Source organism: Denticeps clupeoides, unplaced genomic scaffold, assembly GCF_900700375.1.
Source record: "Denticeps clupeoides unplaced genomic scaffold, fDenClu1.1, whole genome shotgun sequence".
NCBI classification, from domain to species: Eukaryota; Metazoa; Chordata; class Actinopteri; order Clupeiformes; family Denticipitidae; genus Denticeps; species Denticeps clupeoides.
In genome coordinates this window covers 28991-51168 of record NW_021629830.1, presented here as the reverse complement: position 1 = coordinate 51168, position 22178 = coordinate 28991, and the positions used below count along the sequence as shown (strand labels likewise).

Below are 22178 nucleotides of genomic sequence, written 5' to 3'. Positions count from 1 at the left end.
CTGCCTCCTATTTATATTTTCTAAATCTGCCTGTGTGTGTGTGTGTGTGTGCGCAGGTTGGCCCCCCTGAAAAGTGATTTTTCATCTCCATTTTAAATAAAACATCAGTCACCTGCTCCAGGCGTCGGTCTTGCTTCATTATTAACCATGTGGGTTTTATTCATTTCCACCAGGTCTTAAAAAAATATTTTATTTGGCATCTGTACAAAGTCAACAATTTTACAAAATTGAAAAATAGTTAATACTTTATGAAACGTATATAAATAGAACTTTGGCGTTCATAAACGTTCTAGCAGGAAAGAAACCCCAAAAACGAAACGAAAAGCTCAAACTTGAAAGAGTCCAAACGTCAAGATCAGCCAACCAGCGGCTTCCTTCATGGCCCGCCTCCTTTTGTCCACGCGGTCCAATCACCATCCTCGGCTCACGGTGGAGTGTCAAGGGTGAGCTGCTGATTGGTCAGCGCTGCGAGGGTTATGGTCGTGTGATTGGCCGTCGGTTCTAACAGGTTCCCTTTCACCTGAGTGCGGTTGCATTGTTGGTTGCGATGGCATCTGCGTGACACCTTTCATCGTCCAGGAGGACCAAATCGAAGTAAAGAACGTAGAACACATTCTGTAACAGACGGACGTGGAACAATCATGCGGGCGCTCGGTGTCGCCCCCTGCTGCATAGATCAGTAAAGGCACATGAAACGAGATCATGCACGGAACCTCTTAACCCCTAACACATGCAGAACAAGAAGCAGAGACGGGGCGTGTCCACGCCCTCGCCGCGCCCAAGATACCTGAGAGGAACCGCGCTTCAGTCGGGTTCCGAGTCGCGTCTTCTTCTCTTTGGAGAATTTCTCTATAAAATTTCTAATAACAAAATTCCTGGTTCTTCACCCCAAGATTTTTTTTTTTCCTTTTACAATTACGCAAATTGATAAGAGTCGTCCCCGCCCCGGAGGAAACGGACGCAGCCCCGCCCGCCTCCAGCTCCAGGGCGGCAGGTTGTGGGCCGAGGACGGGTGGAGACACGCCTGGCAAACTGAACTACAAATCCCATAATGCCTCAGAGCACCAGAACACACTCCCGCCCTTCATGAGGACAATAAATACACACACACACACACACACACACACACACACACACACACACACACACACACACACACACACACACACACACACACACACACACACACACACACACACACACTGAGGACGTTGTAAACACTCGTTCACAGCTTGGATTCCCAGAACGGAGCTTCAGACCCGCCGCGTCTTTATTCTCCTCGTTTTCGTACGAAATAAACATCCTGAGCGGCGCCGGGAGACGTCACTGCGTCACACAGTTGTCCCCCATGTCCTGGGCGTAGCGGTCGGAGATGATGGTGCGGAGCTCGTCGATGTCCTTCCTCAGCTGACAGACCTCCAGCAGCTTCGCTCTCAGCCCGCCCTCCAGCGGGGGGCGCTCGTTCTCTTCTCCCGGCAAACCCGTCGCTAGGGGGCGAGAGGGAACATTTTACATTTACCAGACGCCCTTATCCAGAGCATCTTACAGTAGTTACAGGGACAGTCCCCCCCTGGAGACACTCAGGGTTAAGTGTCTTGCTCAGGGACATGATGGTAGTAAGTGGGGTTTGAACCTGGGTCTTCTGGTTCATAGGCGAGTGCGTTACCCACCAGGTTTGAAACCACGTATCTGGGACACCAGTGACGACCTCTGCGTGAACTCACACTTGATGCCCAGCAGCAGTGCCAGGTTGGGCTCTTTGCCCTGTGCCCGCTGGGTCAGGATGCTGCAGAGTCCCTTTAGGTCCAGCAGGCAAAGGGACATCTCCTCGAGCAGAGGCCCCGCCTCCTTCAGCAGTGGCCCCGCCTCCTGGGGAGCAGCCTCAGGGACTCCACGCACAACAGCCTCCTCCACCGGCCTCCGCTTCTGCTGGAGTGGGGAGAACAACGTACAGCCTGAGACCGGAACTGACGAGAGAGCGCGCGAGAGAGAGAGAGAGAGAGAGAGAGACACAGACACACACTCTCTGCACATTATAACACATGAACTTTCTGCCGCGGCACAAAGTGAAAGAAAACAGCCAATGAGAGCGAGAGGTGGCGCTCAGTACCTGGTGCAGTTGGACTCTGAGCTCGTCACACACCGTCCTCTCCTGCTGGAGACGCTTCTCTACGTCCTGGTGACGACACAGACACGGTGAGTTTCTGTCCAGACTAAAGGGTTAAAGGTGAAAGGTTATTTATTTTCTTACCATCAGATCCTGGCGGAGCTTCTCGATCTGCTTCTTCTGACCATCAATCAGCTGCAAACAGGTCAGACATTCACCACAATGCCCTCTCAGCGTGAGAGTGTGTGTGTGTGTGTGTGTGAGAGAGTGTGTGTGTGCGCCTCACCTGGCTACTCTCTGTGTTTTCCTCCTGCAGGTGTGTGTTTGTTCTCTCCAGTTGCTTCAGGTCCAGCATGGGCAGCCGCACTCCATCCTCCAAACACTGCTCCACCTTCGCCTGCAGACTGTGTGTGTGAGAGAGACAAAAGACAAAACAGCTGTATTAACAGAATTCCAACAGAAGGTTGTGTGTGTGTGTGTGTGTCTGATTTAGGGGGGTGGCACCTGCAAGAAAGTGTCCCTTGAAAAAGTAAGCAACCCAAATAGATAAATACACCATCCATATATATATATATATATACACACACACACACACACACACACACACACACACACACACACAAAGATGTCGCATTCAACTTCTCAGCATGCCTCAATACCGCCGCCATATTAAAGGAAGCGCTTCTGTCCTGACGCCTCTATATACTGTATAGCTAGTTCATCGTCTGTAGTTAAGTCTCGTCGTACGGACCTGTCCCGTCTATAGTCATTTTTTTCCAAATAAGCAGGTAAATATATTTCATATTATATATAAAAAAAAAAAAAGTGTTCTCATAGTGAACATGGCCTTCAATCATCTCTAAAGCTACAAAAAATCTGAAAGCCTTCTTCATTTACTGTTTATTTAGAGTAGAAAGTGCAATAAAAATGCATTTTACCTAAAATAATGAATAATCATGATTACAATATTGATTAAAACATTTACATTTAAGGCGTTTGTCAGACGTCCGTATCCAGAGCCACTTACAACGTGCTTCCATGTCACCATGGATGAAGTGGTCAGTTCTGGTTCACTAGGACCCCCAACTATGAATACAATCTTTTTATTCACTCTGTTGTAGATTCTATACAGAAGAAGGTTACAAGTTCATCTAAATCTTCTCTAAAGAGGAAGGTCTTGAGCTGCCGTGTGAAGGTGCTCAGTGACAGAGAAGAGTCAAGACGGAGAAGAGTCTAGATGAGCGTCTTCCTCGTACCTTCAGAGATGGAGGGACCAGGCGAGCAGTACTGGAGGCTCGGAGTATATGAGGTGCAGTGCGAGGTGTAATAAGGGCTGTGAGGTAGGATGGTGCTGCTCCATGTTTGGCTTTGTAGGCCACCATCAGTATTTTGAACCTGATGGTGCAGCTACTGGGAGCCGGTGGAGGGAACGTAGCAGAGGGGCGGTGTGGAGAACTTGGGAAGGTTGAAGATCAGTCCTGTATGAGTTGTAGAGGTCGGATGGTACATAGTGGTAGACCAGCTAGAGGGGAGTTACAGTAGTCCAGTCGTGAGGTTACTAAGGACTGAACCAGGATCTGGGTGGGATATTCACCAATCGTGATTGTCGTTTTGGCCATAATCGTGCAGCCCTCGCTCTAACTCCTGGTGTCCATTCACTGTTGTGGCTCCATCCACAAACTTACTCGCCATTTTAAAACTTTCAGGTACTTCACTACGTTCAGACATGATACAATACAGAGTCACACGTTCCTTACTGTTACTGTTACCATAAATCACACAAGTGCAGGCTGATGGCTCCGCCCACCACGTAACGCTGCAGATAAACACCAGAAACGCATGAAGCGAACAGGAAACCGCCACACCTCTGCACCGTGGCCACCAGCTCCTTCTCTCTCCTCTGCTGCTTCTGGATCAGCGCCTCCTTGTCCTGGAGCTCCGCCCGGCTCTCCTCCAGGCTCCTCCCCAGATCAGTGGCCCGGGTCTGGAGTTCCCCCACCTGAAGCTGCAGGCCCCCCAACTGGTAGGACGAGAGACGGGACGTCAGTAACCTACTGACCCCTGCTGGTGAAGCCACGCCCAGATTGTTTGATGGGCAGTAGCCAGATTATTGTGTGTGTGTGTACCTGGTCTAATGACGGCAGGTCTGCCAGGTATTTCTCCAGAGTCTCTACACGTTGCTGTTTCTCCAGGTTCTGCTCCTGCTCCCGCTGACATTTCTTCTTCAGACTGCTGATGTAGCGGTCGCGGGTCTTCATCTAACACACACACACACACACACACACACACACACCCTCAGTACGAGCACCATGGAGTCGTGACACCGGGCCACTGCTCCTCCACCCACCTTCTCCTCCAGCTTCTTGATGTCCTCGGTGTACTTCTGCGTGTTCTGCTTGAGGAACTCGTTGAGGTGGACGACCTCCAGCTCGGCGGCGGCCAGCCTGCGTCCCAACTCGGCACTTTCACCACACAGGGGGGCGCCGTGCTCCAGGAGGGTCGGCGGGACGGGCGCTTCGTAATGAGGGTCCTGCCAGAGACAGCCAGTCACACCAGATAACTGTACACGTCCGACAGAACGTCCAGAACGTCCACTTCAGACGAGGAAAGGGCAGGACGGGGAGGATCAAGGAGCGCAATTCTTATTTAAATCAAGATAACCAGGAAAAAAGGGAGGGGGTTTAAAAAGTCCTGAATCAGGAAGTAGTCACGCATACAGGCTCCTCCCCCTTTAAACCTTGTTCACTAAAACCCCATTAAGGTTCATTTTCCAGATACCTCCATGTCAGTAAAAGTTGCCCATTACCATAAAAATTCATCTTTTAATTGGATAACCTGTGCAACATCACATGAGTCCAAGCCCCGCCCTCAACTGTACTGTAGCGTATTCTCTCCTGTCGCCTCACGGCGCTTCGTACGCGTACGAAGCTGCGGGTGACGGTAACCGGCTGTGCTACCTTGGGTTTAAGATAGAAGGGCTCGTCACAGCGCCCCCTCTGGTTCTGGAGGACCTGCTTGGCCCTCAGCTCGTTCTCCCGGATCCGGGAATGGAGCTGCAGGATCTGCTGCTTCTGTCTGCAGAACACAAAGAGAGAGAATTTGAAAAAGTGTATTCATGGCGTCCCTCTCTGCATCACTCCTTCCTTTCTTTTTCTCTCTCTCCTGGAGTCGGGGTCACCTGTAGGGTCAGTCGAAGCCCATTGAGACGTACCGTATGTGATTATGGGCTAAATAAGAAATAAATGTTGTTGTTGTTGACTTGTTTTGTTTGTAGCAGAAAATAAAAAATGAGCAAACAGCCAATGGCAGCGCCACCAGCTGGCCGCAGAGGCCACTGCATGTGTGTGTGTGAGAGAATGCCAGCGTCTCCTGTTTCCTCTGGCACCGAGCATCGTTTCAGCAGCCAGGTCTCAGCGGCGCCGCACACGCGCTCAGGAACATGCCGCTACAATCACGACTGCTGAAGGTCAGAACGTTCCTGAAACGCGCCGCTCCAGCACGACCTCCGGACGCACCAGGTTCTCTGGACCGTGGTGCAGCAGAATATAAACAAGCAGGAAGGTTCTATGTTCCGTGCCACCTGTTCTCTTATACAGGGCTAGTGGGGACCTTCAGCTGTGGTGTGTGTCTGTGTGTGGGTGTGTGGGTGTGTGTGTGTGGGTGTGTGTGTGTGGGTGTGTGTTCTGCTCCCTCACCTGTCGATCTCCAGCTCCCTCTGGCGCAGCAGACCCTCCTTCAGCTTCACCAGGGTATTGACTGGAAGTGAAGCGTTGGTCAGCACCTGCTGAGAGGAACGCAGAGGAAACGGTCACACACACACACACACACACACACACACACACACAGCAATGTGACCGTCTTCATTTCACCATTACCGACCTACACCAATCTAACAGGACCTGTTTCGGGCGTGTCCCCACATGTCCCCACATAAACACACACAGACCCTGTGTCCCGTCTCTCTGTCCCGAGTTCAGGGCTAAAAATGGAGAGCGATTAGGGGCCGTATATCAGCAGCGTGGTCTGAGCGAATCCAGAGGAATGTAGCGCGCACACACACACACACACACACACAAGCTCTTGACAAGAACCAGGTGCTCCAGTTACAAACATCTTCATCCCACTTCACATACTCTAAAGGGAGTGTGTGTGTGTGTGTGTGTGTGTGTGTGTGTGTGTGTATACTCACCATGGTGGAGGCTGTCACCATGACAACAAACACTAAAATATACAAGAGCAGAGATCTTCGGGGTTGAATTCAGACCAAAATCAGACCGAATCGGACTGGATCTAGAACCGATACACACATTCGTAGGTGCTGACAGGAGTGTGTGTGTTGTTTTTTTGGACTGTGGCAGGTCTGAAGCCAAGTGTGTGTATGTGTGTCTGTGTGTCTGTGTGATTTATCTGTATGCTGAGAACAGAACACCAGGTGAGCCGTGTGTGTGATGTGTGGTGTGATGTGTGTGTGTGTGTGATGTGTGTGTGTGTGTGATGTGTGTGTGTGTGATGTGTGTGTTGCAGCTGATGGCGGCAGCATCTGAAGACACCTGAGCAGACATGGGTTTCTCGGTTTGAATTATTACCCCACACACCATCATAATAATCGATCATATTTGATGATATAATCACATATTTCGTCGTGTTCATTTTTGCCCCAAAACCATGATGTTAAAAAAATAATAATACAAATATTTCACCCTGGGAGGCCGACGCCCACCTCTCCTCATCCCCGCCCCCGCCGCCTCCTCCAGCTCCACTACATGTCCTCATAAGGAAGTGTGTGTGGATCTAAAACTGGGGGCTTCATTTTTCTTCTCTGACGGAGGGACGGCTGAGAACAGCAGAGTCGAGTAAACTTTCCCAGAATTCCCGGGGTCCTTCGTGTCTACTGTCCCTTCTGTGGCTCGCAGAGGTCACACAGCACACACACACACACACACACAACATACACCACATGCTACACACTGCACACACAAAATCTAAATAACAGAGTTAATCCCACAAATGGAAAGACAGGAATAAGAGACGGAGATCCAACACACACACACACACACACACACACACACTTACACACAGAGACACACACACTTCCAAATCGAACGGACTCGCCCAGGCCAGGTGATTGGACCGTTTGTTTCCATGAGTCTGTGTGTCTGGTCATGCCTGCTCTTTCTGTCTCACACACACAGACAGGGGGTAGAGTGAGTGAGGTGGGTGGGGACGAGGACACTCCTATTTTGTCCTTTTATTCTCCTCATTCTCTCCCTCGCTCCACCCCTCCCTTCATCTCCCCGCTCCACTTTTCTTCCATAAACTTTCCGGACGGATCCACCAAGCGCCCAGACACCCTGAGGCCCGGAGTGACAGCGACGTCCCACAGCGTCCTCCACATCACACAAGGTCCAGCAGCCAGGTAAGATACACACACACACACACACCACCAGTTTCTGACAGAATTCCAGACGTTTGGTGTGGGAATGATCCAGATTCACGGAGAAGATGATTTTCTCACAAATCCACAACTGTTCTACTGGGAGCCTGATGCTCTCTTCCATAAATTCCAACCCACAACCTCACAGACACACACACACACACACATCCACCCAAAGCATCAGGTGGAGTTACAGAACCCCACCACCAACCAAAACTGCCGTTCAGCCGTAGACTTCTTTCATGATCTGGCGACCTTCTACTGCTCTTCTCACAGAAGAGTCCAATTACAGAAACAGATTAGACTGTAAAACAGGAAATTTTACATAAAATATTTCCATGTCGCTGCAATCTCCTGGTGTCAAATTAAAAGCGGAAAATTCCCGTAGCTTCTACGGTGCCGTGCCTGTGTATGTCCAGGTATCATCAGGAATTAAAATACGCTGCTAATTATTACATGGAGTCGTATTAACAAGTTTAAAGGCAGATCTCAGATGTCACCAGATCTGTAACCAGATGAAGGTGAAGAGATTGTCAATGTGAGGCACAGCGCATGGTGACACGGTGAAACGTGTCCTCTGTATTTAACCGTCACCCTTGGTGACAGTGGGCACCATGACAGGCGCCTGGGGAGCAGCGTGAGGGGACGGGACCTTCATCAAGGGCACCTCAGTGGCACCTTGGCGGTTCGGGACTCGAATCCACAAGCCTCTGATTAAGGGGCCACCACCACCTCCCCAGGTGATCTCAGACCTCAGTTAACATCCCTAAAGTTGCAGACGTGTTGGCTTTATCGTGTTTAGATGTAGGGTGTTCTTGAGGAACTTTTATAGCGAATGATGAATTATTTGTGTGAATTATTAATGATGCAGCATGGAAAGTGGTCTTACGGGGTGGGGCGGTGGTGACCTAGCGGCCCTGTAACCAGAAGGTTGCCGGTTCGAATCCCGATCCACCAAGGTGCCACTGAGCAAAGCACCGTCCCCACACACTGCTCCCCGGGCGCCTGTCATGGTGCCCGCTGCTCACTCAGGGTGATGGTTAAATGCAGAGGACAAATTTCACTGTGTGCACCGTGTGCTGTGCATCACATGTGACAATCACTTCACTTTTACTTTTTTTTTTTAATCTGGGACTCCGCCCCAACATAATTCTGTAGTCATGGTAAACTATACGGAGTCGGGACAGCTGAGGGCTTCGGGGCGACGCCGTTACGACCCTCAGACATCCCGCTCTCCTCGTAGGGGCCCGGGTCCTCGTTAAAACCTCATTAGAAGTTCCTGCAGGACTGACGTATGTCAGAACCTCGTTACGGTCTGTCGACTGCGGCCCCTCCCCCGACACGACCCGACTGACCCTCATGGAAAGTTGGGCTCCCGACCAGCCAGCTGGACGCTGCGCGCAATCCCAACATGAATTATTTGTCCAGGAGCCGAGCCAACGCAACTTTCCACGTTTCCTTCTTCGGTATTCTGGCCGCTCGCTTTATTTAGTATGTCGGGACGAGATTGTTTGGCAGCCGCGGTGAAGATATTCCGGGTTTCCGACGTAAACTTTTCCATCTTGTCCAACAGGCAGCAGACGAAGGAAGGGCAAGATCGACCAATCGGGCGTGGCGGTTTATCTTATCTCAGGTGACCTTTCGAGGGGACGTCCCAGAGTGGCGAAAAGCCTGTAGAGGCCGTCACAGACACGGTGGCGCGTTGTCATGTGACCCGCGCGGCGGCCTCGGCTCTGGACAAGAGCCACGGCCACTTACCCACGATTCCCTGTGGCCGTACTTAACCAGCGTCCGCCGTGGGAACGTGTCCCAGAGCGCGAAACAACATGAAAAAAATGTCCTCAAGACGCCACGCAGCCTACGCTGCGGGGACGGTACGTCTGGCGGCCGGGTCGGAGGCGCGTTCGTCATTGAGAGAGCGTCCGAGCCTCTCGGAGGTCGAGCCTAAGAATAACCGCGCCGCGGCTGTCAGCAGCTCACCACCGGCGCCGCGGCAGATAAGCGTCCTCAGAGGACACGTTAACGCGTTAACTGCTGTGGTGTTGAAGGATGGACAAGAGTCCAGGGCTCCTGTTAATCCAGACCAGCTTCCCCTCAGAGAACAAATCCCACCTGCTGCAAAGCTTGCATCCATTCCCAGGGAACTAAGTCCTTGCAGGACCCTGGTGAGAACCCATATTTGCTCAAATGCGAGTAACCGAGACCGGTTGTGCAGATCAGATATGGACTTTAAAACACGGGATGTGGTAGATCTTTCCAACCCCCAGAGTGTTCCTCAAAGACAGACAGTAACCAGAATTTGCATGCACCTTCGGGTTGGGGATGAAGATGTGGGTGTGTGAAAAACCAACAACGCTGCTTCAGCGTCTGGTTCTATTAGAATTTTCCAGAATCAGTAACCTGGGAAAACTGAAACCCAGAGGTCCAGAGTTGAAGAACCCTGAATTAGAGTTTAACATTAAGACCCATAAGACTGATATTTGAATGTCTTCCACGCCTCTCATTCACCTTTTCTGCTGCTCCTCCCACCAGCTCCGCCCACGAAGCCTCTGGTTACCTGGACAACCATCTGTCCGTCATTTCTTCACTGCTCCCTCCCCACTGCTACACACTTCTCTCCTTTCCATACCATCTGTTCTCTGCACTAACCTCCAGCAGCTGCCGCCACACACACCCACCGCTGCAAAAGCCCCGCCTCCTGGCTCGCTGCTGGCTGGCCAATCAGTCATGGAGAAAGTGAGTCACATGACCCGCTCGGCCATCCGCCGGGCGTCCACCATGGAGATAAACCCGCAGGCCAAGCGCAACATGCAGGACCTCTTCGTCAACTTCTGCCTCATCGTCATCTGCCTCATGCTCATCTACATCATCGTCCAATTAATGTGAGGGGGTGGGGCCACGGGTCTCCTCACAGGGCCAATGGGGACTTGAGAAATTGTCATGGGGAGGGCAGTTTAGGGGACTTTCTGTCCTGTTCTCTGTAAGATGATTGGTCGTTAGGGAAGTTGTCTCACGTGTAGCACGACGAGTTCATTCAGGAGAACCGGAAGTGCTTTAACACACACAGAACCATGGGTGTGTCCGTCACCGCTCCCCCTGCATGCCACCAAACACTGTCTGTACCCACAATGCACTGCTGACAACGATGTGCCTCCTTGACCTCCCTACACGCACACAAACTGTGTAATAAACGTCCTCCCAAGCACCGCTGTGTGTGTGTCTGGTGTTCACTTTCACACAACACTAACACTCCCTAGAGGTCAGGAAGAGGTCAGCCCAACAGGCAGCGTTACATGTGATAAATGAAACGTATTAAAATGAAGAACGTTAATGTAGATAAAATAACTACTAAAACTACTACTAAAATCACAGCTAACAAAACACGATTTCTCACTGAACTGGAGAATAAAGCCATAAATGGGGACCGTCCAATAGGAATGCTCCATATTGACCCTCCTGTCGGACAATCATGACTTGTATTTTCGTCCTGTCTGTCAAATCCAGCTCTTTCCACAGCAGCCTGTAAGAAAGGAGCTAGGAATGGTGTAACCCACTCGTCCGCCACGTTCGGCCAGAAACCCCGCCTCCTGGCTCCTCCCACCATGGACCTGGTGAACAACCGCGGCCTCAACCTCCTCCTCAACTTCCTGCTCATCGTGGTGGTGCTGCTCCTAATGCTCATCCTGGTCAAGCTCATGTGACCATGACAAAGCCCACCCCGCCCCAACACTGAAGCGTGAAGATGCGCCTCCTGCCCTCTGCTGGTGAAACTGATGAACTGCAGGCAGCCACCTGGAGATCTGGGTGTGGGTGTGTGTGTGTGTGTTATCACAGACGTGGGACGAGACAAAAGTGGGGTTTCTGGTGTAAATATTATACGGAGCGCACACTTATACGACACTTTAGTTGTTAGGAAGTGAACGTAATGCGAGTTGACGACACGTGTTGTTTATAACTCAGTTCCTGTATTAACAGTTAACAAGAACCAATAAAGCATCTTGCCTTTTTATTTCACAATTCATATCAAACTCTCTGCCTGTATCTTCTAATCCGTAACGACACATTCAACACACACGTCATGGTTTTTATAATGTGGCCGTGAGACGCATTTCCCCAATCTGTCCACCAGAGGGAGACGGACTCCATCAGTCAGCCACCGGGCTGATCTAGTAAGGTCCTGGAGACCAACCGGCTGTGTCCATGTGACAGAAGGTGAACCAGCGATCTAATTAGAAAGTGGAAACCTGCCATTACTGGAGGCCCGAGGCGTATTACCTGAGTAAGCTCCGCCTCCTGCCTCAGTCTGTCCTGCTGCCAGGCGGCCAGGCCACACCCATCCGGCCCAGGCCGGAACTCCATCTGCTCACTCAGCCACATCTGGGTGCGGACGGCCGGCTGGATGGGCGAGCCCCCTGGCGCCGCCCTGTGGGCCGGCGTGGGCGGCTTGCTCTCGGGTAAGGCACTGTAGGCGAGGTCCAGCGTGGCGGGCTTGAGCGGGGAGGAGCAGGACGAGTCTGTCTTGCCGTCGGCCGGGTCGCAGCGGTAGCGGGAGGAGCTGGTGTCCGTGGACGCGACGGAGGACGAGAGGCGGCGGAAGCCCAGGGACGAGAGGTCATGGTTGTGGGGGTCCTGCCTGTACCCGTACAGGAGGCCCCGGTCCAGAGAGCCGTGGGCGTCGGCCCGGTAGGACGAGACCCGTCCTGTGGGGCTGGTCTTCTCCTGCCCAGTCAGTCGGGTCAGGGATGACCAGCGCCGCACGGGCCGGGGGTCTTTCATGTCCAGGGGCGTGTCTAGGGGGGACGGCAGCTGGCAGCTGCTCCAGGGACTCCCGGCTGGAGAGGGGGACGGAGCGCCGAGTTGGGCGGAGCTGGAAGGGGACGGCATGACGTGGGCCGTGGGGATCCCGGAGGAACCCCGCAGCGGCTGGAAGGACAGGGTGGTGCTGGAGCTGGAGCGGTCTGAGGGACAGAGGGACAGATTTATTAAGGCGAGGAACTCGTGAAAACATCATAGTGATCCAGATATAGACAACACACACACACACACACTCCCAAGTCTGCAGTGTGGAAATCCCAGAAGCGTAAACCCAGTCATGCAGCTCCGTGGGGTGAAGAACCCGGATCGAGTCCTCACACGGCACGCTGGACCGGTGTGTGTGTTAGTGTGGCAGGTCACATGACTGTCAGCACCGGACAAACAGAAGAAACGACAACACTGCCACACGCCACACACACCGACACCGCCGCCGGGGTGTTGAGCAACCACAGGAAACAGAGAGCAACACCCTCAGGCTGTGTGTGTGTGTGTGTGTGTGTGTGTATAATGAACAGCAGGGTGTGGATTGTTGTTGAAGGTAACTGAGGGAAACTGATCATTAGAGACCGAGATGAAATGCTGAGCTGTGTGTGAGAGAGTGTGTGTGTGTGTGTGTGTGAGAGAGTGTGTGTGTGTGTGTGTGTGTGTTCACATTAAAATATGCTGAGCTTTCAACACAATGTAATTGTGGCCTGCAGTGGGAGGAGCAGAGGAACACACACACACACACACACACACTGAATACGAGGTCAGGAGACGCTGATGATCCGCACGACATCACAACACGGACAAAAAAAACCGAGAGAACCTGGTACCACAAACACACACTTCATCCTGCACCTTCAACTACTCAACATCTGATCAATACGCAGGTACTGATCCATCAGAACGTCCCTGCACGTCCTCACCAGAGAACCAGTAACACACTGAAAGAGGATTTAATGGGACAGAGAGGTGAGACGTTCCACCCGACAACAGAACAACAAACCTGCAGCTTCTCTCCAGCGGCCTGGAGGTGTGAAGTTGGAGCTTCTGATGATCAGCTGTGATGATGATGATGATGATCTGCAGATCCTGACCCTCAAACATCTTGATCTCAGCCCACCTGTGACCACATGGACGGCAACATCGCTCTGGCTTCCACACACACACACACACACACACACTCTCCAAAAGCCTGACGAGGAAGTGTGGAATCCTCTGGGAGAAGCTAACCTACTTTAGAACAGGTCCCGCCTCCCATCACCACTCCGGGGGACGGGAGCTCCGCTGAAAGGGACGGAAATGAGTCATCATGCAGCGGAGTCCCACCAGACACTCGAGGACGTTCATCTCGAGCTTCACGGCCAAAAACGTCCTCCTGAAGAAACCATCAAACGGAGACGAGCTCTGCCAACAAATACCAACCAGCTGAGACATTCCGTGGAGGAGATCCGTTCCCCCGTTACCTTGGGAACCGGAGAGATCTGGCGGAACTTCAAACCGCCTCCTTTTACAAGAACATTCGGGGTAAAGACGTCACCCCCGAGGAACGTTCATTTCTCGCACACATAGAAACGGTGAACGAGTGAAGAACATTCCAGACTTTTACACGTCCTACACGTGGTGCCACGAACTGGCCGGGATTCGCCACGACCCCCCAGACCAGTGGACCAAACACATCATTTGATGGCGACTAAAGCCGCGTCCGCAGGAGAACGTTATCTGAAACGTTGTGGTCCCCGCGGAGACGTGGAGAACGTAGGCGGCGCTGTAACTGTTGTCCTGCCGTGTCTTTTCATTAGAAACGTGCAGCGTGTTGTATGCAGGACGCGTTCGGGGTTAAAGGTCAGGTTGGACACGCGGAGAAAAGAAAGAAATTCAATCTGGAACCCGCTTTAGAAAAGAACAATTTCCTGGCATCGCCGCGCATCACCTTGTAAACGAGTTAAGTGGGAAGTTGGGAACGGCGTGGCGGGCGGAGCCAGGGAGCGTTCCGCTCGAACCTCCACACCGAGCACAGACTTCGTCCTTCATGGACCTGCAGCAGCTGGACGGGCGCTCCGGCCCCGCGGACAGAGCTAATCTGCTGGTTCATCACAAAGTTCACCAAACCTCACCTGGACATCACGATACTCTGTCCCACGTCCATCGGTTATTTCTGATAATAAATAGTTTATTAACGTATAAAACCACTGGGCGTGTCCCAGCACCTCTACAGTGACATGGTGCTAGTAGCCTAGCGGGTAACACACTCGCCTATGAACCAGAAGACCCAGGTTCAAATCCCACTTACTACCACCGTGTCCCTGAGCAAGACACTTAACCCTGAGTGTCTCCAGGGGGGGACTGTCCCTGTCACTACTGGTAAATATGGTAAATGGCCGCGCGAATCCACTTAAAAGTAGATTTCTGCCGCTGGACCTCATGGAATCGCGTCCCCTGCTGCGTGGCGTGGTGAGGGAGGAGAAGGAGGATATTTCCGGCGCTCTGCACTCGATACCTGCTGCGGTGATCCCACCGCCAAAATAAGAAGGTCCGAAAAGGGACACCGCCGTAGCGCAGGGGGACGTAAAGACGCCTGTCCGCTCTGGCCGTAGATCGCTCTGCTGATCATGCAGGCACCAACCGCGGCCACCTTCAGTCCACAGGACCCCTCACCAGGACGAGCTGGGTCAAGGACGTCATCTGGCACCGCGGAGCCGGAAGCTCCGTAAATACCAAGCGACCTCCTTTCGCCGGCCCCGCCCGGGTATTCCGGAGCCGCACCGGCGACGCCCAGAAGTAATTATGCTGCCGCTTAATTAGAGACGAGGGTCGGGGGGGCGCGGCCTAGATCCACCGCGGAGGAGGAACCTCTACCTGTCATGGCCGCCCGCGGCACCGGGTTTCACCGCGTCACGTCTCTCAACCAGAACCCGAGTCCACCGGCCGGCGTCCTCAAGGTCACGAAAGCAGGTGAAACAGTCACCCGCCAAGCTCCCCCGGGCGGGACACCCGACACCCCGGCGGGGGGTTCTACCGCGGGAACTCCGGGGGGGCGGAATAGTCATCTGGACACATTTACATTTACAGCATTTACCAGACGCCCGTATCCAGAGCGACTTACAGTCAGTAGTTACAGGGACAGTCCCCCCCTGGAGACACTCAGGGTTAAGTGTCTTGCTCAGAGACACAACGGTAGTGAGTGGGATTTGAACCCGGGTCTTCTGGTTCACAGGCGAGTGTGTTACCCACCAGGCTACTAACACCCAGTATTTACAGGGACAGTCCCCCCCTGGAGACACTCAGGGTTAAGTGTCCTGCTCAGGGACACGATGGTAGTAAGTGGGGTTTGAACCTGGGTCTTCTGGTTCATTCTTCTGGACACAAAAGTATTTAATTACGTGACGGACTGCAAGGCGAAGGCGAGAAATATTTTGTCCTCTGAAGACGGAGAGACGAGCTGAAGCAGCAGAATTTTCCCGTCCCACAAGAAGCCAAAATTCCTCAAGTTGGGAAAACAGCGTGTACAGAGAGAAGACTTTACGTCCCCATACGGAACAGATGACAGTTAGCGGCGCGGCCGGAGATTTAATCTGCGCTGTAAACGTTTAATCTGCGTCTGTCCCCGGACCCGAAAGAATTCCGGCTCGTGGACGTTCCGCCGCTGCCGCCGCCCTACATTTCCATCCAGCGTCCCGTCTTACTGTCCTCATTCAGAAGACGCACGTCGTAACCCGGTCAGCTGCACCGAGACGAGGAGAACCCCGCCCCGACCATGGAGGTCAGGGCGGACACTGGCACAGCGAGCGCGGCGGGACAACCGACATTCCCAAACCGGAATCTCAGCAGCCGGACCTTTTAATTCATGGAATGTTCCAGAAAACATCTGTGCGGTCCACGGGGGGTAGTAGCACACTCGTCTCTGGACCGGAGTCCCAGGTTCAAACCAGACCAGAGTGTCTCCAGCGTCCCGGTCACTGCTGCTGGTAACCAGGTTACGAGCTGCTACGCCGTCGTCACGTGACCAGCCCGGGTCGCGGCACCACCGCAGAGCTGCCCTACTTCCCTACTTCCCCTGTTCTCCATGAAAAGCCGCGGTTATTGTCAGCCGGTGAAATGGTGGACGGGGGCGGGGCCACAAACTGGAAATTATAGTCACACGGGGCCCCAATTACAAGTTGATGAGCGGTTTCCACGGAAACACTTCCTTTGGGCGTGGAGGGCATCTCCTGCCACCATGACAACAAAGAGTTCTCACACACACACACACACACACACACACCAAAATGAACTAAACACCCATCATCCAATCAGAGGTGTGGAAGATGATAATTGGCGTGATCGGTCAGCGTGGTAAGTAGGCGGATCGATCGTGCCGTGAAATGAGGGCAGATCAATGATTATATTGGGATTTTACGATGGTCCGTCGTAATGCTCCAACATCCGGACCACAGCTTCCCTGCGTTGTGGGTGTTCTGCTGAGGTTCTAGACACAGTCTAGAACCTCTGGTATGATAATGGAAGAACCCCGACCCAGGACTGGTCTGGTTCCTTCTAGAACAGTCCATGCACCGTGCTGTTTCTATACCAGGTCTCTGTTCTGCTCGGAACCGACACCAATACGTCAACAAATCACCGTCTACAAATTCCCCATCAACGCGGACCCCTGGAGGACCCTTTGGTGAGGTTCCGTTTGGTGCTGTAGAAGAGGTGCGGAACCAGCGGTTTACCTTCGATGCTGTCGGAGCAGGACGTGCCGATTCCGGTGTCGCCGCTGTCGGAGGCGGTGCTGTGGCGTCTCGCGCGGCTGCTACTGCCGACCTGCCAGGCCGAGTCGCCGCCCGGAACCCATCCAGGAGAGGACGTGCTGGAGCCTGGGGGGCCAGAAAGAGGGACCCCAATATTACGGTCATGAAGCAGGAGGTCCCCAGAGCGAAAAAACACACAACCTGCCCAGTTCGCACGGAAACTGGACCAAGCAGGAGAAAAAGTCGTTACTCGCTCATACACGCAGTTCTACCATCAGTACGATATCTTCACACTCACAACCGACGTGCGTTGAAATGATATAAACACACACTCAGGGACCGTCTGAGGACCCCCAGCGCCGCGTCCTGATTGGCCGGCTCGTCTCTGTCCGATAAGAGGATCAGAAATGATCAAGAGAATGCACCTCGATTAAAAGCTGATTAGTTCGGCTGCCGTATGTTCCTACAAATCTGCTCTCTCTCACACACACACACACACACACACAGGAAGTAACGTTCCTTCAGGTTCCTTCCTGGCGTACAGCAGCCATGCGTAGAACCGTGCGTCCTGGTGTTCCGGTCTGCTCTGTGAGGAGATGCATGCTGGGACCTGCAAGCACGCATTACCCTGATGAAGTGTGTGTGTGTGTGTGTGTATTGATCAGTATGATGGCGGGAACCTGCGGTGAAGGTTAAGGTCATGTGACTCAGCACCTCCGGCTCTATGCACTAGAACCTATTTAAAGGTTCTAATCCACCGAGGCCGTCCTACTTACAGCCTGCAGGACCTGGCAGAACTCTGGAGCGTTCGGGAAGGTTCCTTTTACCCCAGAACTGGGTTCTGTGGCCCAGCTTCCTCTTCCACAGCAGCCAATCAGAACCCAGGAACCAGGAGCCCAGACCCCGGCAGTGGACCAGCGTCCATGGAAACGTGGCGGTTCTGGTTCTCCCTGCGGGACCGGAAACGGACAGAGCGCCGCTCCGTGCCTTTTGTCCGCCAGTCATGCAGCGAGGGGGATGACGACCGACCTCGGGTTCGTTATATAAAAGACACACAGACACAAAGAGAAGCGGTCCGGTCCGGAACCGGAACCAGAACCGGCCGCGCTGGCACGTCTCCAGCCGCCGGAGTGCCGTTATGTTCCCGTTAGAACGTCGGAGTAAAAACTGCGCTTTACTTTACCTGCTTTCAAGCCCAGGTCGTCTCCGAACTCCGTCCTGCCCCACATGCTGACTCGGCCCGAGGCTCCGGGCTTTAAATCCACAGACCGGAACCGAACGAACGAACCGCTACGCGCGGACCATCCTAGCTTTTTTTTATGCTGTTTTTTTTTTTTTTTTTCCAACCTCGGCGGGAAACGGCCGCGAACTGCGGGTTAACGATCCAGCGGACCCGACACCGGAGCCATGGGTCGGCCTTTCTGCGCAAGATGGAGTCGGAACCGCCGCAGCGCTCGGCGAGTCGAGAAGAGAAAAGCGACTCCGTGGAGCTCCGGTGGGCGGGGCCAGGGCGCAATCTCGGCGCGGGCCCCTCCCATTTTACGACCGAGGGCCAATCAGAAGGCGGGCCCGCCGACCACGTGGGCGGAGCGTCTTCCATAGAAACAGACGATTGAGCGGGGGGGACATTTCAACGGGCGCCATGGAAACAAAACGGTGGAACGGCCGATTTATGGGACTTTATCGCGATGGTAACTAAAGCACAACACGTTTTATTTAGCCTAGTGGGTAACACACTCGCCTGTGAACCAGAAGACCCAGGTTCAATCCCCACTTACTACCATCTTGTACCTGAGCAAGACACTTAACCCTGAGTGTCTCCAGGGGGGGACTTGTCCCTGTAACTACTGACTGTAAGTCGCTCTGGATAAGGGCGTCTGGTAAATGCCGTAAATATAAAACTTCATGATTGTGCACGGTTGTGTATTCTGCCCTTCATGCGTGCTCCCTGCACGTCCTTGTTACAGGCCGACAGCCTGTGAGGTCAGGTTCTAAATGGGACCAGGGTGACGGGAGTGTCCTCCCTCCCCCGGGCCAGATGGTGGGGAGCCATTTGCACGTCTCATGTTCACACTTCAGGTCCTGTGGAGTTTCTGCTCTTGTTAAACGCAAGTCTGCTGTCTCTCTCCTGCACGTTTGAGAGTTGCATATTCGGGGATCCATGGGAGTTCACATGCAGGGCTGATGGGGAACCAAAGGGATCCAGCAAGCACATCAAAGATGGGGTCATCGTGCAAAAAAAGCTGATGAGGAATAACTATAAATTCACAGAGCGTGGAAGTGACACACACACACAAACACACACTAAATACTGGAAGCACTGATGTTCGACAGACAAAAGGTTTCATCACGGCCCGTTGTGCCACCAGCCGAACAAGTCGGCCAATTATCTGAGCAAATCTGCCCCCATCACATGCAGCTTTATCCTGGCTCAGTCGTCCAGAAGATGCTCTCCTCATTCAACACCAATTATCTTGTTATCTGAGCCCCAGCCACGCTCCTGAACATGAATATGCAGATGAGATATGAGACAGGGCTCTTTTAATATCAAATCCGTAAAACCACATCAGCCTGGAAAAACCAGACTTGTAACGATGTTCTAATAAGAAGGCTGTGGGTACGAGTGGTTCTCTTACATAACACACACGGGTACTGTGGCAGCTGCATTACATAACACACAGTTCCATTTTTAATATTCAGCATCACCCCACAAGTTCCTTCAGGGGTCTGACCTGCTACAAAAGACCTCTGTACACATGCGTGTGTGTGTGTGTGTGTGTGTGTGTGTGTGTGTGTGTGAATAGATCCCGGCGTCCTGTGTTAGTTAGTGGGAGTGTGTGTGAATGTTTGTGTGTTTGTTGACGTGTTCTGACAGGCAGGACTGCTCGTCTCCACGGAGACCCCCAACAAACCACTCAGTATGCAGAACAAAAAACTTCACACACACACACACACACACACACACACACACACACACACACACACACACACAAAACTGGCAACAATAAGCACACTGTTCTTTAAACGTAATGTTGTAACTCAACAGACTCAACATAGTTTTGTTTTTTGTATTTTTTAAAACAAATCCAAATGCTAAATTTTCTATACGGTACTAATATTGTAGATAAAGATTCTAATCTCACTGGTCAAACGGGGGCTGTAACAAAGTTTTAATCTCAGATCAGGACCTGTAACAGGATTGAGACATAGTCCATTGAGACATACTGTATGTGATTATGGGCTATATAAGAAATAAATGTTGTTTTTTAATCTCATATCAGGATCTGTAACGGGTTTAGTCTAAGATCAGGATCTGTAACAGTGATTTTAATCTCAGATCAGTATCTGTAATGGGGGTTTAGTCTAAAATCAGGATCTGTGACGGAGTTTAGTCGAAGATCAATATCTGTAACAGTGATTTTAATCTCAGATCAGGATCTGTAGCAGTGATTTTAATCTCAGACCAATATCTGTAATGGGGTTTAGACTAAGATCAGGATCTGTAACAGTGATTTTAATCTCAGATCAGGATCTGTAATGGGGGTTTAGTCTAAGATCAGGATCTGTGACAGAGTTTAGTCTAAGATCAATATCTGTAACAGTGATTTTAATCTCAGATCTGGATCTGTAGTGGGGGGTTTAGTCTAAAATCTGGATCTGTAACAGGGATTTTAATCTCAGATCAGGACCTGTAACAGGGGTTTAGTCTAAGATCAGGATCTGTAACTGGGGGGTTTAATCTAAGATCAGGATCTGTAACTGGGGGGTTTAATCTAAGATCAGGATCTGTATTGTTGAGTAACGCAGTGTCACTTCTCAACACAAACCAGTAATTTCCTCCCTGTGAACTTTTTGCATTACTGTCCATCTCACACCCTCAGCATGTTCCATCACAGCCTACAACACCTACAACGTACCCGACCCAGAGAGACCTCATGGCGTCAGGAATCAGCGTGTTGTTCTGGACGTTATCAGTTGAACGCAGCGCTCTGCACCCACTTCCTGTCCCTCATACGGGAAAACAGCAGATCAACGTGAGAACCCGCCAGACTGACCACCTGAACGTCCACTTCACACAGCCACACAGCCACCAGCAGGCCACAGTCATCAACGTACGGAACACACGGAACCCTGCACAGCTGCAGAATGGAGAAGAGTGAAGAAACAAAAAGGAAATGAAGCCAGGCGCCGAAAGTGAGACGTCAGAAGCCACCTTCACTCTGGAACACACAGCTAAAGACAAGAGCCAAGCAAAACAGACATCTTCATCACCATCACCGTCATCATCAGAAATAACAGGTTGAAACTCACTCGTCTTCCTCAGCCAGTCCACAGCACCAGAGTTGTGAGAGGAAGTGGAGGCCGCAGAACAGACGTTACGAGTGGAACTGAAAATACAGGAACTGGCTCCACCAATCAGGCGCCGGCGGAGAGAAACGCGGGAAACCATCCGAGGAGCTTCTTACACAGCGAAGATCCATCGAAGTCCAGCAGACAAGTTTACACACACTCAGGCTCTGGAGACCAGCTGACATAAAAAGAACTGGACTATGCGGAACGTCTGGGGTTCCTTCTACCTGTAGAGCTATGACAGATTCTATAGTTGGAGCAAGTTGGTCTCCACGGCTCTGGCCTCCTAAACTAACAGGATGTTCTGAGGAGCTGCCAGAAGCTGTGTGTTTCTGACAGGACCCAGCAGAGCGACCTCCACCCCCTGAGCGAGAAGAAACCTTCAGACATTCATCTTAGGAGATGAAGTGCCCCAAGATGCTTTCTGACCATAAATTGCTTGAATTCTGGTGTTGTGTAGAAGGTGGTGATGATCATCAGAACTGTTAAACTCTACATTACAAGTCCAGCCGTACGCACGTGAACCTGCACGCTGACGTTCTGCTTCTTGTCTCGTTTGAAAAGTGAAGTGAAAGTCGTTGTTAAACACTGCAGGACACGGTGACACGTATCCTCTGTGTTTGGTGACAGTGGGCAGCCATGACAGGTGCCCGGGGAGCAGCGTGCGGGGACAGGACCTTCATCAAGGGGATTCGAACCAGCAACCTTCTGATATACAGGGCCTCCTGAGCCCAACTATCCTGTTAGGTCCTGGTGTCGT

General features: G+C 52.1%; 2 protein-coding genes across 6 annotated transcripts; one reads left to right on the top strand and one right to left on the bottom strand.

The window, feature by feature from the left end:
* Positions 1 to 174: 174 nt before the first annotated feature.
* On the bottom strand, positions 175 to 21207 carry LOC114775387 (centrosomal protein of 85 kDa-like). 5 transcript variants are annotated; one of them, XM_028966524.1, is made up of 13 exons: positions 20986 to 21207; positions 17051 to 17194; positions 11817 to 12499; positions 5803 to 5891; positions 5065 to 5182; positions 4455 to 4637; positions 4234 to 4365; positions 3973 to 4127; positions 2394 to 2511; positions 2252 to 2302; positions 2111 to 2176; positions 1725 to 1929; positions 175 to 1487 (listed from the first exon to the last, which is right to left on the bottom strand). In XM_028966524.1, the coding sequence occupies exons 3-13, from the start codon at positions 12423 to 12425 to the stop codon at positions 1324 to 1326; spliced, it is 1890 nt and encodes a 629-aa protein (XP_028822357.1). In that variant the 5' UTR covers positions 12426 to 12499; positions 17051 to 17194; positions 20986 to 21207; the 3' UTR covers positions 175 to 1323. The 5 variants fall into 5 exon arrangements, with proteins under 5 accessions (XP_028822357.1, XP_028822356.1, XP_028822354.1 ...); XM_028966523.1 differs by lacking the exon at positions 20986 to 21207 and adding an exon at positions 18252 to 18550; XM_028966521.1 differs by lacking the exon at positions 20986 to 21207 and adding an exon at positions 17845 to 18239 and having other exon boundaries at positions 1725 to 1926.
* LOC114775388 (cardiac phospholamban-like) lies at positions 7255 to 10746 on the top strand. The gene is made up of 2 exons (XM_028966525.1): positions 7255 to 7523; positions 10074 to 10746. The coding sequence occupies exon 2, from the start codon at positions 10269 to 10271 to the stop codon at positions 10425 to 10427; it is 159 nt and encodes a 52-aa protein (XP_028822358.1). The 5' UTR covers positions 7255 to 7523; positions 10074 to 10268; the 3' UTR covers positions 10428 to 10746.
* Positions 21208 to 22178: the final 971 nt, after the last annotated feature.

Coding starts and splice junctions, on each gene's coding strand:
- LOC114775388 (XM_028966525.1), top strand. CDS start 10,269: ATGGAGAAAGTGAGTCACATGACCCGCTCGGCCATCCGCCGGGCGTCC.
- LOC114775387 (XM_028966519.1), bottom strand. CDS start 18,073: ATGACTGGCGGACAAAAGGCACGGAGCGGCGCTCTGTCCGTTTCCGGT. Junction 5,892..11,816: donor AGGAGGCGGAGCTTACTCAG/GTAATACGCCTC, acceptor CGTTCCTCTCAG/CAGGTGCTGACCAACGCTTC. Junction 5,183..5,802: donor AGGGAGCTGGAGATCGACAG/GTGAGGGAGCAG, acceptor TGTGTTCTGCAG/ACAGAAGCAGCAGATCCTGC.